The sequence below is a fragment of the Corvus moneduloides genome, chromosome 10 (genome assembly GCF_009650955.1).
Source record: "Corvus moneduloides isolate bCorMon1 chromosome 10, bCorMon1.pri, whole genome shotgun sequence".
NCBI lineage: Eukaryota > Metazoa > Chordata > Aves > Passeriformes > Corvidae > Corvus > Corvus moneduloides.
In genome coordinates this window covers 576380-589136 of record NC_045485.1, presented here as the reverse complement: position 1 = coordinate 589136, position 12757 = coordinate 576380, and the positions used below count along the sequence as shown (strand labels likewise).

The following is a 12757-nucleotide window of genomic DNA, read 5'->3' as shown; positions in this document are numbered from 1 at the left end:
CATATGGCCCTGCATGCACCACAAATATTTCCTACAGTTGAGAAATGGTGGCTTTGAATTTACTTTCCATGTTACCTGCATCAACCCATCTGTGGCCTGTACAGTTTTACAAAACAGTCCAGGTTTTGTAAACAAGGTCTAGAACTCACAGAAGCTGCTTGTAGGCTCTCTCCTGGTAGGTCTGGTTGGAGACGTAGGTGATATACACAGAGAAGTGATTAACTGTGTGCTGGTAGACAATATCACACACGTCCGAGATCACGATGTTCTCTTCTACCCGCTGCTCGAGGTCCAACAGGAAGCTAGATGAGAAAGTCAGCACCCATATTAATTGTGACCTATCTGTCCCAGCCAATTCCCAGGAGAAATCAGCTCCTCCATCCCTCTACAACTGCAGTTACCTAAAGCTACTGCTTTCAGTGCCATTCAGCAGCTGACTTACCGCTCGCTGACAGCCATGACATCTAGCACATTGGAGAAGAGGATGTGTGCCTCAGACTGGTGTAAGATCTTTTTCAGACGCTCGTTCTCCATGAAGTGAGACACCAGCAGATTCAGACTCTTGTAATACGATGCTTCGGAAGTAACCAGCTCAAACATGGCCTGGAGAAAATCCCAAAGGTGGAAATCAGCAGGTACCTTCTACAGAGGGGCACACCAGGCATTAATGAGAACATCTGTGCTGCACAGCCACGGACCTTGCACCCGCCCTGCAGGCCCAGGCTGCAGGGTGAGGTAAGCCCACAATGCATTTGCCACATATTACAGGGGACAGTGACTTCAACAGGGCAGTTTTCCACCCTGACCTAGAGGAAATACAGCGGTTACCGTCCAAGTGAGACTCCCTGGTCAGCCCTGGCCATACACTTTCCTGCCCCAATTCACAACAGACCAGGACAAGACACAGTAGTCCCTAACTACTACCAGAAATCATAAATAGTCTCCAAATTTCAGCCTTTGCTTATCCTGTTAGAAGAGAAAACTCTGGAGCAAAGCTTGGCTTCTTCAGACCAAGGATGTGGTCTGTGGAAGCAGAAAGACAAATTAGTGGTTTGGTTCAGAGATAAAAATCAGTTTAATGAGATGAAGATATAAAGTCTTCTACCTACTGCAAGTGCTGCAGGGACAGTCCACTGTTACCACCCAGAGATCCCCTACTCTCTGTGTACTTTTGTCTCTGTTCAGAGGTAGATACAAAAGGTGTTTATTTGCACAACTACTGAATCCATTAGTTGAAGTAAGATTAACTGAAGATTCTCACAAGAGCTTCAACACAATGAAAAGCTGTTAGATCCTTCAGGCATCTCTTGAAGGTGTATCTTGGGTTCTTTGTTGTAGGGCCCATGGCCCACACTGCCATTACTAAGAGAGGAACCTTTTGGTAGTTCAGTGAAAGTTTTGTTTCCTTGAAGCTAAAGCTGCTACAATGCTCCCCTCCTGCCCACAGCTCCTCTGTTCCAACCTGCTGAGGGGGAGCTGGCCAGGCAGTGCGGGTGCCAGTCCCTGAGCTCTGCTGGCTCTCAGCGGCTGCAGGAGGCCAGCTAGAGTTGAGGAGGTCTGATGGAGCCACAGGTACATGCAGTGTTTTTTGTGATGTGTAGGTAGAAAAATATCTTCTAAATTAGCTGGGGGTCTGTCTTGTGGCTTGGTTGTTGTCTGTCTTTCCTCTTTAAAGAAAGGATTTGGAATTTTTCACTGATCAGTTTTTGGCCTTTTCCTGGAAATATCACTGTGCGTCACATAAGAACTCGAGGTAGAGACCTGGGTTGTGTCCCTGACACTGTGCTGCAGTCCAAGATCTGGGTGGACGGGAATAGCAAGGAGGGACTGCTACTCAATCCAGAGCTGCTAAAATAGCAGTTGAAGTGATATTTCAGCTCTTTGCAGGGTTGGTAGCCTAGGAAATGTTCCCAGTGGGCAGTTAAGTCCAACAGGTCATTTCCTGCACCAGAGGTGAAGGCTGTGCCTGCATAGCCCCCAGAAGGGAGACAGAGCAAAGCATGCAGATACAGATGAACTTAGTCAGTGACCATGGAACAGAAAGTGTTTGAGGAAGAAGAGGATGCTGGATTTTTTTTCAAGGCTAGATTCCTATTTAGAAAAGTGGAGGAGTATCGGCTCAGCTTCTCCCAGAAGCTTTACCCAGACACCTGCTGAACCTGTGAGTAAACCTCTCTCTTTCTGCATGACTGGCTCAGTCCTAAATGTAACTTTTACAGCTTTAACTGTACCTTTTAATTTGATAAATGAGAGAAGTGCAAATAGGCAAAGATACACAGGATGTGTTGGGACAGCCTGTCCCTTCCAGTTATCCTGGAGATGGACACCCCCAATCATTTTGCACTGCAGCTTTCCCGAGACTCCAAGTCAGGAATATTTTTCTGCCAAGTCTGACTGTAGAATTTGTGTATGTTTGCTGTTTGCCATAGTGGAGGGTGCCAGACCTGCAAGGGCAGGTGCAGAATGCAGGCTATACTAAAGAAATAATGAAATCCATAGTGAAAATATCTGTCTTGTTTGTTCCAATGGGGACAATAAAAAATCACTTTCTATGACACTTTTCAAGCATCCACTGCTCTTCCAGTCAAGTTTCTTGTTTTGATGCTTGAAAACCTGTGTCTTTTTTTTTTTTATCTCGCATTGATAAACTGCTCAGTAATTTTCCATCATTGCCACTAATGAACACCAGATTCCCCTTCTTGTTTTAGTCTCCTTCACTTTGAAGATTATTTCAGATAACCAGCTTTTTCTCTGACTGTTTAAGCCCTGCTCTGTCCCAGCTATGATGGTGTTCCCTTCCTCAGCTATGCAGCAGAGTGTTAACTTCAACTTTCTTTCCGTTTATGTACCAGTATTTCTCCCTGTGGTCAAAATAATACTCTTGCTCCACCTTTTCTGTCTGAAGACATGCAAGCTCTACTAGTCCCTGTGTTTACTACAGCTTTGAAGGTAAAATGGGTCAGAAAATACAGTTTTATCCTTAAGATGTTTACTCCAGAATTTCTGCTGTCCTGTACTTCAGGAAAATTTCCCCAATTCTCCTTCATGAAGCTGAACATTTTGCATTCATCAAATTAAACCCTCACGTACAGCTCACTCTGACAGTTCACATCCAACAGGAGTAGGACTCCAGAACTGCAGGAGCAAGTAGCGCTTGTTATAGCAAGGCTGAATTCAACATCATCTCTTCAATAGCTTCTCTAGCCCTCCTTGTTTTCTGACCTTGATTCTCCTCACAAAGCAAATTCTCCACTCTATCTGTTCAACGTTCAGCCAATTTCACAGCTTTCTGGCTTTGAGAAATTTTATAATCTCTTACTGTGCTAATCCCAGAACAAGCAGGAAGAAAATTTCAGATCTGATAAACTAACAGTGGAGAAGGCACAGCACTTCAGTATGACAGCATTGTCCCATTCTCCAACTGCTTTACTCCTCTGTTTATTTTAACAGTGAGAAGAAAATTGAGCACACTTAATGTGGAGCTCTGGGTTTTAGCAGCACAGAGATTTTTTCCCAAAAACACATACAGGTAATGAATGTAACTTAGCAGAAATGGCAAGCTTTAAAATCTATAATGCACACTTTTAAGCAAATATCTCTCCACAAAAGATTTTTCATTTTGAAGCAAAAATAAAAAGAAAAGCTTGTAATTTTTTCAGATGCCAGACTGTGTTTGTAATGCTGGCACTTGGAAGTACTGTGTTTTTCCAGGTAAACAGAACAAATCCAATATGGGATAACCAGCGCAGAAGAACATGGAAAAGCAACAAATCATTTCAGTCACCTTCAGCCCTAACACTGACACACTAACAGCCTGTGCTTGCCAGCCCAAACTACTGTATATGAACACCAAGTCCCCTCCACTAAGGATGTGAATAACACAGCCCTGCCCATCATACCCTTGGGGTGCACAATACGAGCCTTTTCAGTGTGACAGTCAAGTTACAGCCTTAGCCAGGACTGGCACTGTGTGCACAAGGTGTTCGTCAGTATGGATTATGCAAGTCTAAGTGAATTTAGCAGGGACTGCTTGCACCCTGAGAAGTTCTTCAGCACTTTGGGTAAAATCCTGTGAGCCAGGGCTAAGCAGATACACTGCCACAACCATCTCATCAGAAGCAATCCTGGTGCAGGAGTACAGTCAGACTTGCGGGATTGAGCCTTGGAATGCCCACTGCTCATACAATGCACAGCGCACACAGCCTGCCCTCTCCACTGCTGACTATGAATGCAGTGCTTTGCAGTGACAAAGAGCACTCACACTCCCCATGCTACCCAAAATAGCAACCAGTTGTAAATTGTGGTGTGACTGATGTTGTCATTGCTTGTGACAGCTACCCCCACCCACTCCTTTCACTGTCTGATGCAGTCCTGTAAGTCACAGCACATGGCTCCAAAACAGTGATGTCACCGCACTGCATGGCTAAATGCAAATATACCTGTCATTATTTTTTACTGTTTGCAATAGACTCCAAGTAACAACAATTAAATATAAGGATGTTTATCAATCTCTATCTCTTCTATTTCTATTAATGCCATCATATTCAAAACCTTACAGTTAACAGTTGAATTCTTCTAAGATTTCTGGAGGAAAGTTATGTGTCCTGATAGTAACTTCAGAAAAGGATTAATGTGCACTGGAACCAATAGCTCTTCTGTAAAAACCTCCTCATTATCCCTCTTCCTTTGTAAATTGCTCCTAACACTGAATCAGAAAAGGGAAAAGAAGTTCCTTTTGCTACAGAAATGTCCAGCAGCAACAGTATATAGAACAATTTCTGCAGTTTCACAAAAAAGAGTGAGCGGTGCTAACCAGTGCAACTCAGAAAGTACTCAACAGGGCAAGGCTTGTCTGTGACTGCTGTAAAGCTTTTAGTTTTTAAATCTGGATTATTTGGCCTAATTCACTCTCCGCTTTTTAGCAGCAACACGATTAAGAAACATTCTGCCTTCCCCCATTACCTCCTGCAGCTTGATCTCATCTGGTTGGAGGATGCTGAGGACACCACTGCTCTGGACCTCAGGAAGATCCTGCCATAAGTTGAACCTAGAGTTGGAATTTCTCAGCAAATTGATTTGTGGTGGAGCTTTGTTTTCGATTGTACTTGTGGGTTCTGCTTCAGATGGGGTTTCCTCACTGGGTGAAGTCTCCTCAGGGTCTGTCTGTGAATCCTGCAGTCGCCTGGTTTCAATCTCCTCGCGCGTAGATTTATCTCGATACTCCTGGTACAAGAGCCCTAGGAAGGAACATAACAGGTATGAGAGGTTACAACTGAACAAGGTAGTAGAAAAGTAGTGTGGGAAAGGACAATTGCTTTGCATTAGTTCACCTCAGCAGAGGTGAGAGAGATCCCTTCTGTGCAGAGTGAAAAGCCAATTATGGCATTCCTATTTCAGCCAGAAGTGGAAACTATAAATGGAAGGCCATTTCTAAATCTAAACTGTTGTCAACAATCTGCTCTCACAAAATATTTAGTAACACAGTCAGATGAATCTGTGATCACTCAGAAGACATAAAAGAAGTGATTTGCCAGGCTTAAGTGTCTTTTAAACCTTGATTTTCTCTGGTATATTACTATGTTACAAGTTATATAGGTTGATATCTATGTTTAAATGTGTGTCTGGAAAAGTAACACTGCACACATCGAAATTACTTTAAAAAGAGGAATTTGATGGCCACAAAAATCCTTAATGAGGAAACACTGAGCTGCTGTTACTGGCATTGGACAGGTGAAGCTTTGGGACAACTAGCTACAGTTACTAGGTTTGTTTTGGTATGGACTTCATGGTTAGCCTTGGACATGCTGCTTAATATCCTGCTGTTTCCCTTCCCTGTTTCTATGATGCTTGAAGATACAAAATTAACATCCAAAAGGTACCTATTTGCTACAGCACTAAGGAACAGGCTCTGAACTCATACCATGTGGCACCACATCAATGACACCAGGTGTCTTCCAAGTTTCAATTGCTAACTTCAGGAGTGGATGAAATTGCACAGGATTTGCCCCCACTCTGATATCAACTGACAGCATGAAAAAGGTAGGAATCCTGAAGTTCATTGCCCTTCTTTAGAACATCCTTTGTCTCTCTGAGGGCTTTCAAACAGTCCCATTTCTCTTTCTGAATCATCTGTAGGACCCAGAATTTTAATTGCTTGAATATAAAATGTAATTTACAAGACATGTAAAGGCAAGAGAGCATGAGCACATTTTGAGTCACTTTCCTCCCTTAATGAAATTGAGGAAGCCACAGTTTACATTATCTCCCTTGGTTTATACTTGAATTGCAGTGTAGCATGAATGAATAAAGAGGAAAGCCTTTGATGTTAAAAAAACCATGCTACATAATTTATTTTGTCTGAATCATTAGGGGTTAAAATTTATCTGGTCACACGTATTAATGATATTTGATCTGAGATTCCCTGTGTTATAAGGTGAGACACAATGGGATTAAAAGTTAGTCTAGGGCGGGCAGAAATGTAGATGTTGCTGCCTATTAAATCTCTGGACCAGTTTCAATGAGGCTTTGTACCAGTCACTGCTAAAACTATATGGGAAATGTGCTGGGGAAAGGCACAGGAACAAGCACAGCATTGCTGCAGTCTGCGAGTATGTCCTGTTATCTGTTCTTCCTGGAAAGATGTTCGACACCGGATTAAAATAGCAGTAAGGGTAGCTGTGCCTAGGAAACCATATAGTCTTCTGTTAGCTTCCTACACAACACTGAGCAGAGGAGACTTCCCCTGAAGTTTTGCATGCTGCTGCCACTTATGTAATTTCTCTCTGTGTCAATTAGGTTTATATGGCTTTCCTAAGCATTTCAGGCTATTTTTCACCATCAGAGAGGGTGCTGAGGATGTAGCAGGCTCCTTCAGGAATGTAGCAGAGAGCCTGCTAAATTGGAGCTGCTTTTGTTGGTACTGATCCGTATGGTCAGCCTGTGCTCAAGGGTTCTGGGTTCTTTTGCCTCATGGAGAGCAGGACAGGCTGGGAAGTAACATCCTGCAGCAGCGTGGGCATTATTTGGCTCAAGGGAAAACATGCTGGGAAACTGAAGCGTAATCTATTTTACTCAAGTTGGAGATAATTATACTTGCAATGTCTGACTGCAAGTATACAGCCATGTTGTGCTGCTGGCTCTGCCTTGCAAGTCAGAGGATGCTTTGTGTAAGGGGGATTTAGTGTCCCTTGTGCAGATCTGAAGAGCAGCCCTTTTGAAAAGATCCTCAAGACTATTTCCCTCTTGCTTTTAAGGAAATAAAACCCAGATAATGAAAGCTGGTTTTGTTTCCAGGTTCCCTGACTGACCAGATGAGAGCTACGGAGCTGTCAGTGGCAGGCAAAGGCAAATACAGACATGGAAAGATCTGACTGATGGAAAGCATCCACCACCAGAACTCAATTGGAAATGACAGCAAGGTAACTCATTTTAAGGAGGGAGCTGAAGAGGGATTGGCTGAAGCTCTACCACAGAGAGCAATATGGGGAGAAAGCAGAAAGGTGGTACAGAAGAAAGACAAAAGACAGGTAGGTGTTTAGGGAGAAGGGTAGGAAGAAACAAGGAGGGTTGTACTAGCAAGGATAAAAGATATCCCCGCTGTCTTGGTCCTAAGGGTCTACCCATACGTTGGTAAAGAGGTTACAATGGGTAGAGAAATTATGTAGATGAGAGGGAGAGAAGCTATGCCAAAGCCTTGTCCAGATGGAACAGGAGATGGTCACAGCACAGGAGGGGTAACAGATGAAAGGTCAAGGAACAAGGTTTTGACATGTTGAAAGAAGAACAATACCTCTGGGAACTGACTGAATGTGTAGAAAAAAAGCTGAGATCGATAGCTGAATGTGACTCAGATGATATAAATATTTAGTAAATGCTTACATTTAGCAAGTGAACAAGTACAAAATGTCAGAGACCTGTACAAGCTCCCTTCATTGCTTAATGTCCCAACTGTCCCTACTGTGACCTGGCTAAAGGCTAACCCTGTGGTCAGAGCACGAGTTTGTTATCTGCTGCCCTAAGTGTTAAGACTGATCTTCCTAAGGCATGTTTACATAATTTTTATAGTACATAACAGACATTTCCCTTTTTGTTTATTCCATTTAATTTTGCTGTCACAGTCTCCCTTTCCCAGCTCTCTCAAAACCTGGGAGGGGAATTGAAAAACTAGTTACTAATTGCGGAAATCCTCACCTTAGAGAGTTAGCAGCACTCTTAAAGTAAACGTTATTGCATTGAAAGCTATGTAAAATCTCAGGAGGCCCAGAGACGTTTTCTCTGAAATTCTCTGCTCCAGTTTCAGGCAAAGAGTCCACTAATGTCTCAAAAGCAGGAGGGAGGAAAGGGAGTGAGTGAGCTCCAGCCATTTGATGTAGCATCTCTGGTGGGGATAAACATAGCACCTCAGGTTGTCAAAACCCAGTCTCCTCCATAAAGGTGCAAGAGACCTACTTGCAGTTACACTGCTGTGTGCAGAGCTTTTGCACAGCTTCCCTCTCATATACAGCACATAACAATATATATGAATATAGCAACAGGGTTGCTTTGAACTCCTGCTGGTTTTAGTATTTTTATCTCACCTCTAAGGTGCACAGTCCCAGTAAACTGACAATGTTTTGACACAGCTCCCTTGGGAGATTAGTATCTACACAGCCAAAAGCAGGTAACAGATCTGGCAACACTCATGCAAATTGTTCACCACTTTCCTCCAGAAGGCCCCAAACTCAGCTCGTTTGTCTGACAGTTGCTGGCAGGCTGCTGGTTTCACACCAGCCTCCTTCTCCAGCACTGTCCCAGTGGTGTACCAAGAATCAGCCTTGCATGCCACAGCCCGACACCAAACAGCAGAGATGGCCTGAGAAGCCTTCTCGTTCCTGCCAGGAATTGCTGCTCGTGAGAGTTATCTATTTTCCCAAGCTAAGTGCTACATTCCTGCCCTCTAGATTCAAGTATGTTGATTCTATTTCCTGAAGCTGAGCAGGAGTGTTTAGAAACAAAGCTTCTATATTCCCACCATAAAACCTGCCTCAGGATGTGATTTAACTTTGCTGTTGATGAAATCCCTCTGAGGAATGTCACAATTCTGATGTGGGAAACCAAGAAACAAGCTGTGGAGGTCCTCTCCCCATCCCACAGGAGATAAAAAAAAAACCAACCAAAAAAACCATAAGAGCAAAAGCGTAACAGTCCTCTCCTCCACAGCCACCCAGATAACCTCAACTTTGCCTTTTTAGAGACCACAAAGGATAAAATAACTTACTCCTGCGTAGCAAGTGCTATGCCAGTGGCTGTTACACTGAATAGATGCAGAACCTGGTGCATACAACTAATGTCCAACAGGATGGGTGACAAAATACTTTAGTCTTATGCCTTTTGGAGTATGCAAAATCATATCTTAGTAGAAAGTTTGGGATAGCCTTAATGATCAATTGTTTTGTAATCACAAGAATAATCATTATTTATGAACAAGGGTCAGGCTGTTCAGAGATAGCATTAATCTCCTGCCGGGCAACGTGCAAACCGGATGCCCCTAAAGATGTCAAAAAGCCACGGTAATGATGTTTTACACCAACAGTGAGGGAGTTCCCAGCGAGGATAGGGAGTTGGGGTCCTGCAGCACAAGCCCTTACCCCGCCCGAGACCCCCCCCCCCCCGGCTGTGCATCGCTTGTCTTTAGCTCCGGGTTTGGGGGCTCAGGGCGCCGGCAGGGGCGGTCCGGCTGGGCTGAGGGGCACCTCTAGGGGCTGCTGTGCCGCCGTCGGAGCGGGGAGCGGGAGAAGCGGCGAAGTTGTGCGAGGGCGCAGCGGCGGCCGGACACCCCGTGGCGGGCACGGCTCCTTACCGATGTGCTCGATGAGGCTCCTCCAGGAGTCGGCCGTCATGGGGTGCGCGGGCGGTGCCTCGGCCGTGCCGGCGGCGGGGGTCTCCTCAGCGGCGGCGGGGTCCCTGCGGGGAGGCGGAGGCGCCCTCAGAGCAGCGGCGGGACAGCGGCGGGACAGCGGCCCCTACGCCCGCCCGCGCCCCGCGCCCCCCGCCCTCAGCACCCCCCTCACCTGCCGGGCTGTCCCGACGAGCCGTCCTGGTCGAGAGCGCAGGCGGCGCTGAGGGCCGCGGCCAGGAGCTCCATGGCCGGCGGCGGCAGGCGGCTGCCCAGCAGCTCCGGCGGCAGCGGCGGCGGCGGTGCGGGGCTGGGGGAGCCCGGGCGGTTGCCACGGTAACGGGGGTAGGAAGGCAGCAGCCTGCACGGGAGGGAGAGGGGATTTGCGGCCGCCCTCGGGGCGCCCCCGCAGCACCCCCCAGGCCCTCTGAGCCCCCAAGCCCCCTCAGAGCCGCTATGGTCTCCTCAGAGTATCTCCTCAGACACTCCCTTCTCCCAAAGCGTTCCCATGGCTCTCCCCTAAATCTCTAGACAGCCTCCTCAAATCCCCTCAGAGCGTCCCCTCAGATCCCCTGTCAGGTATCCCCAGGGGCTCTCCATCAAAATCCTCTCAGAGCCCACTCACACTCTCCTCAAAGCCTCCCCACAGATTTTCCCCACATAAACTCCCACAAAATCCCCTCAGAGCCTCGCCGCGGGCTTCCACCGGCCCCTCAGGGCCCCCCCCCCAGCCCCTTGCAGCCCCTCTCCTCGTTCCCAGATTTCCTTCGAGGCTCCATGGAGTTCTGCCAAATCCCGGCGGACCTCCCTCAGCCTTCCCCAAAGCCCTCCCGAGACCCCTCTAAGCCCGGCAGTTCCCAGCCGTGCTCCCTCGGAGCCCTCAGAGCTCCTCAGAGCCCCCCCTGCAGACCCTCTCAACGCCTCCAAAACCTTTTCCGAGCCCCCCTCAGGTGTCGTGTCGTTCCCCTCCTCCGCAAGCTCCCCTCTCAGAGTCCCCCGCCCCCGTCCCGGCACCCCTGCCCGCAAAGACCTTTTCAGCCCCCCGGTTCCCTTCCAGCGCTCCAGCGCAGATCCCTCCTCCGCCGGGAGGCTGACTCCCTCCTCCCCAGGGCCCCCCCCAAAAGGCAGCAATCCCTGCCCCAGAGGCCCCCCACTTCACAGGCACCCCTACCTCCATCCCCCCTGCGCTCCTGCAGAGAGGCTTCTTCCTCCGATGCAGGGCAGCCCTTTTCTCCATTCGCTCCCTCCCTCCCCAGCAAGGCACCCTCCCTCAGCGAGCACCCACACACCCCGTCCCACCTCATGCCACAGCCCCTCTCCTCCATGCACGGCCACCCCACAGCAGGAGGGGGTCCTGCCCCGGCACTGACCTCCCGTCCCTCAGCCCCGGGGCGCAGCGCTGCCCCCCATCCCCTGCGCCTCTCTGCTTATGTGTGGATAGCGCCGGCTTTGAGGGAGGAAAGGGGGTGGCAGAGGGGGGTTCTCCTGAACTGCTTCCAGATCTGGTGCATATGGTGCATTTCTTCTCCAGGAGTGAAACCCTGAGATGGAGGAATGTAACTGGGAAACTCAGCCTAATCCCTCCTGCCGGGAAGCGCACCCCTGATTACCCCACAGGATTGGCTGCTATCCGCCTCTCCTTCTCCGGCAGGGCTTCGCACCCGCTCGGTCATTTCCCTCATCTCCCCTTCCTTAGCGTCGCTACTTCCATAAGGATATATTCCCTCGTTTAGGCAGTAAGTATCTCAGTACTCAATGATCTATATCTGTCTTCGTTCAAGTAATTGTTTTTCCGCCTCAGGGATAAATCCTCTTGAGCTCCAGAGTACGGTTACATCCTCGGATCAGTTCGAGTGCTTGTGGACAGGTTGGGTGCAGCTCTTCACTACACCTTAATAACCCTCAGCAAAAAACCAAAAGTCATCTGTACCACATTGCAACTGAGGAGTTAACAGAGGGAAAATGCTCAGCTATTCCTTGTGCTTGCTCTCTCCCTGTTGCATAAATAACCGTGATGTTTTTTCTGTATGTGATAAGGTAATTTATGCAACAACATAAAATCCGTCTGGTGGTCTGTATGTGTAAAATGCCTTCCTTTTTATCATTTTTATATTGATTTTGCTAAATGATATGTCAGGATAGCTTTTAATCAGCACATGACCAGAAAAACTCCTTCAGCTTATGTGAACTAGATCTAGATCTGGCACACTGGAGAGCTCAGTCCTTGAGTCATTAAGAAGCAGAACGGGAAAGAAAAACAGCTGGAAATGTCACTGAGGGCTCAGAGAGGGCTGCAAGTGCGGTCCTTGTCCAGTCCCAGACCAGGAGGTCTAGAAGAATCGGACAACTGAAAGGAAATACCAGGGTGAGGGTGAGAGCTGGAGCCTGTGTTGTACTTAGAGAGGGGGATGAGAGCCTGAGAGCTGGGGCTGAGATTTTCACTGGATAGATGGTCAGTATGGGTTATCAGCCATTTAGCACTGGGGGTTAGGGGGTTGGGGGAGCCAGGTGAGTGAGGGGGTGGCCAAAACCTTGTGGATGGGATAAAGCAGCAACGACTATCTGAAACTCATGTTTTGGTGGCTTGCTGCCAGGGCAAGAATATTGTCAAGGGTTTTAGTGAGTGGGTGGGCTGCTAAAAAGCTTCTTTCTTAGAAAAAGGGAGCCTCTTCATTATCCTGAAATCTGGAAAATCAGATATGCTGTTTACTGTTTTCTCAAGGCAAAGACCAAGAGCAGTGAGGAGTTCTCTCTAGTATGCAAAGTAAAATCAGTGTATAAGCTCTGAACTGACACTACTAGAATGAACATATATCTAAATATAACTTCTGGCTTTATTAACTAAGAAAAAAAAAATCTTTCAGAAGTATGCTTTAGGAGTTT

At 47.2% G+C, this 12757-nt stretch overlaps 2 protein-coding genes across 8 annotated transcripts in view; one reads left to right on the top strand and one right to left on the bottom strand.

Annotated features, from left to right (window-relative positions):
• NGEF (neuronal guanine nucleotide exchange factor) overlaps positions 1-12757 on the bottom strand; it is a 48686-nt gene that overhangs the window by 14327 nt on the left and 21602 nt on the right. Inside the window, exons 1-6 of one of the 3 annotated variants that reach the window (XM_032119261.1) lie at positions 11245-11790; positions 10050-10235; positions 9839-9942; positions 4963-5237; positions 443-603; positions 150-302 (exon numbers count right to left, since the gene is read on the bottom strand). In XM_032119261.1, coding sequence (XP_031975152.1) covers positions 150-302; positions 443-603; positions 4963-5237; positions 9839-9942; positions 10050-10123 — 767 coding nt within the window. In that variant the 5' untranslated portion in view covers positions 10124-10235; positions 11245-11790. Of the gene's footprint in view, positions 1-149; positions 303-442; positions 604-4962; positions 5238-9838; positions 9943-10049; positions 10236-11045; positions 11123-11244; positions 11791-12757 lie in introns of those variants that run through there. The other 2 variants (XM_032119262.1, XM_032119260.1) reach the window with 2 other exon arrangements.
• NEU2 (neuraminidase 2) overlaps positions 12102-12757 on the top strand; it is a 33600-nt gene continuing 32944 nt past the window's right edge. For all 5 annotated transcript variants that reach the window (XM_032119267.1, XM_032119265.1, XM_032119268.1 and 2 more), the window contains exon 1: positions 12102-12239. The gene's annotated coding sequence lies outside the window, so the exon portion shown is untranslated. The remainder of the gene's footprint in view (positions 12240-12757) is intronic.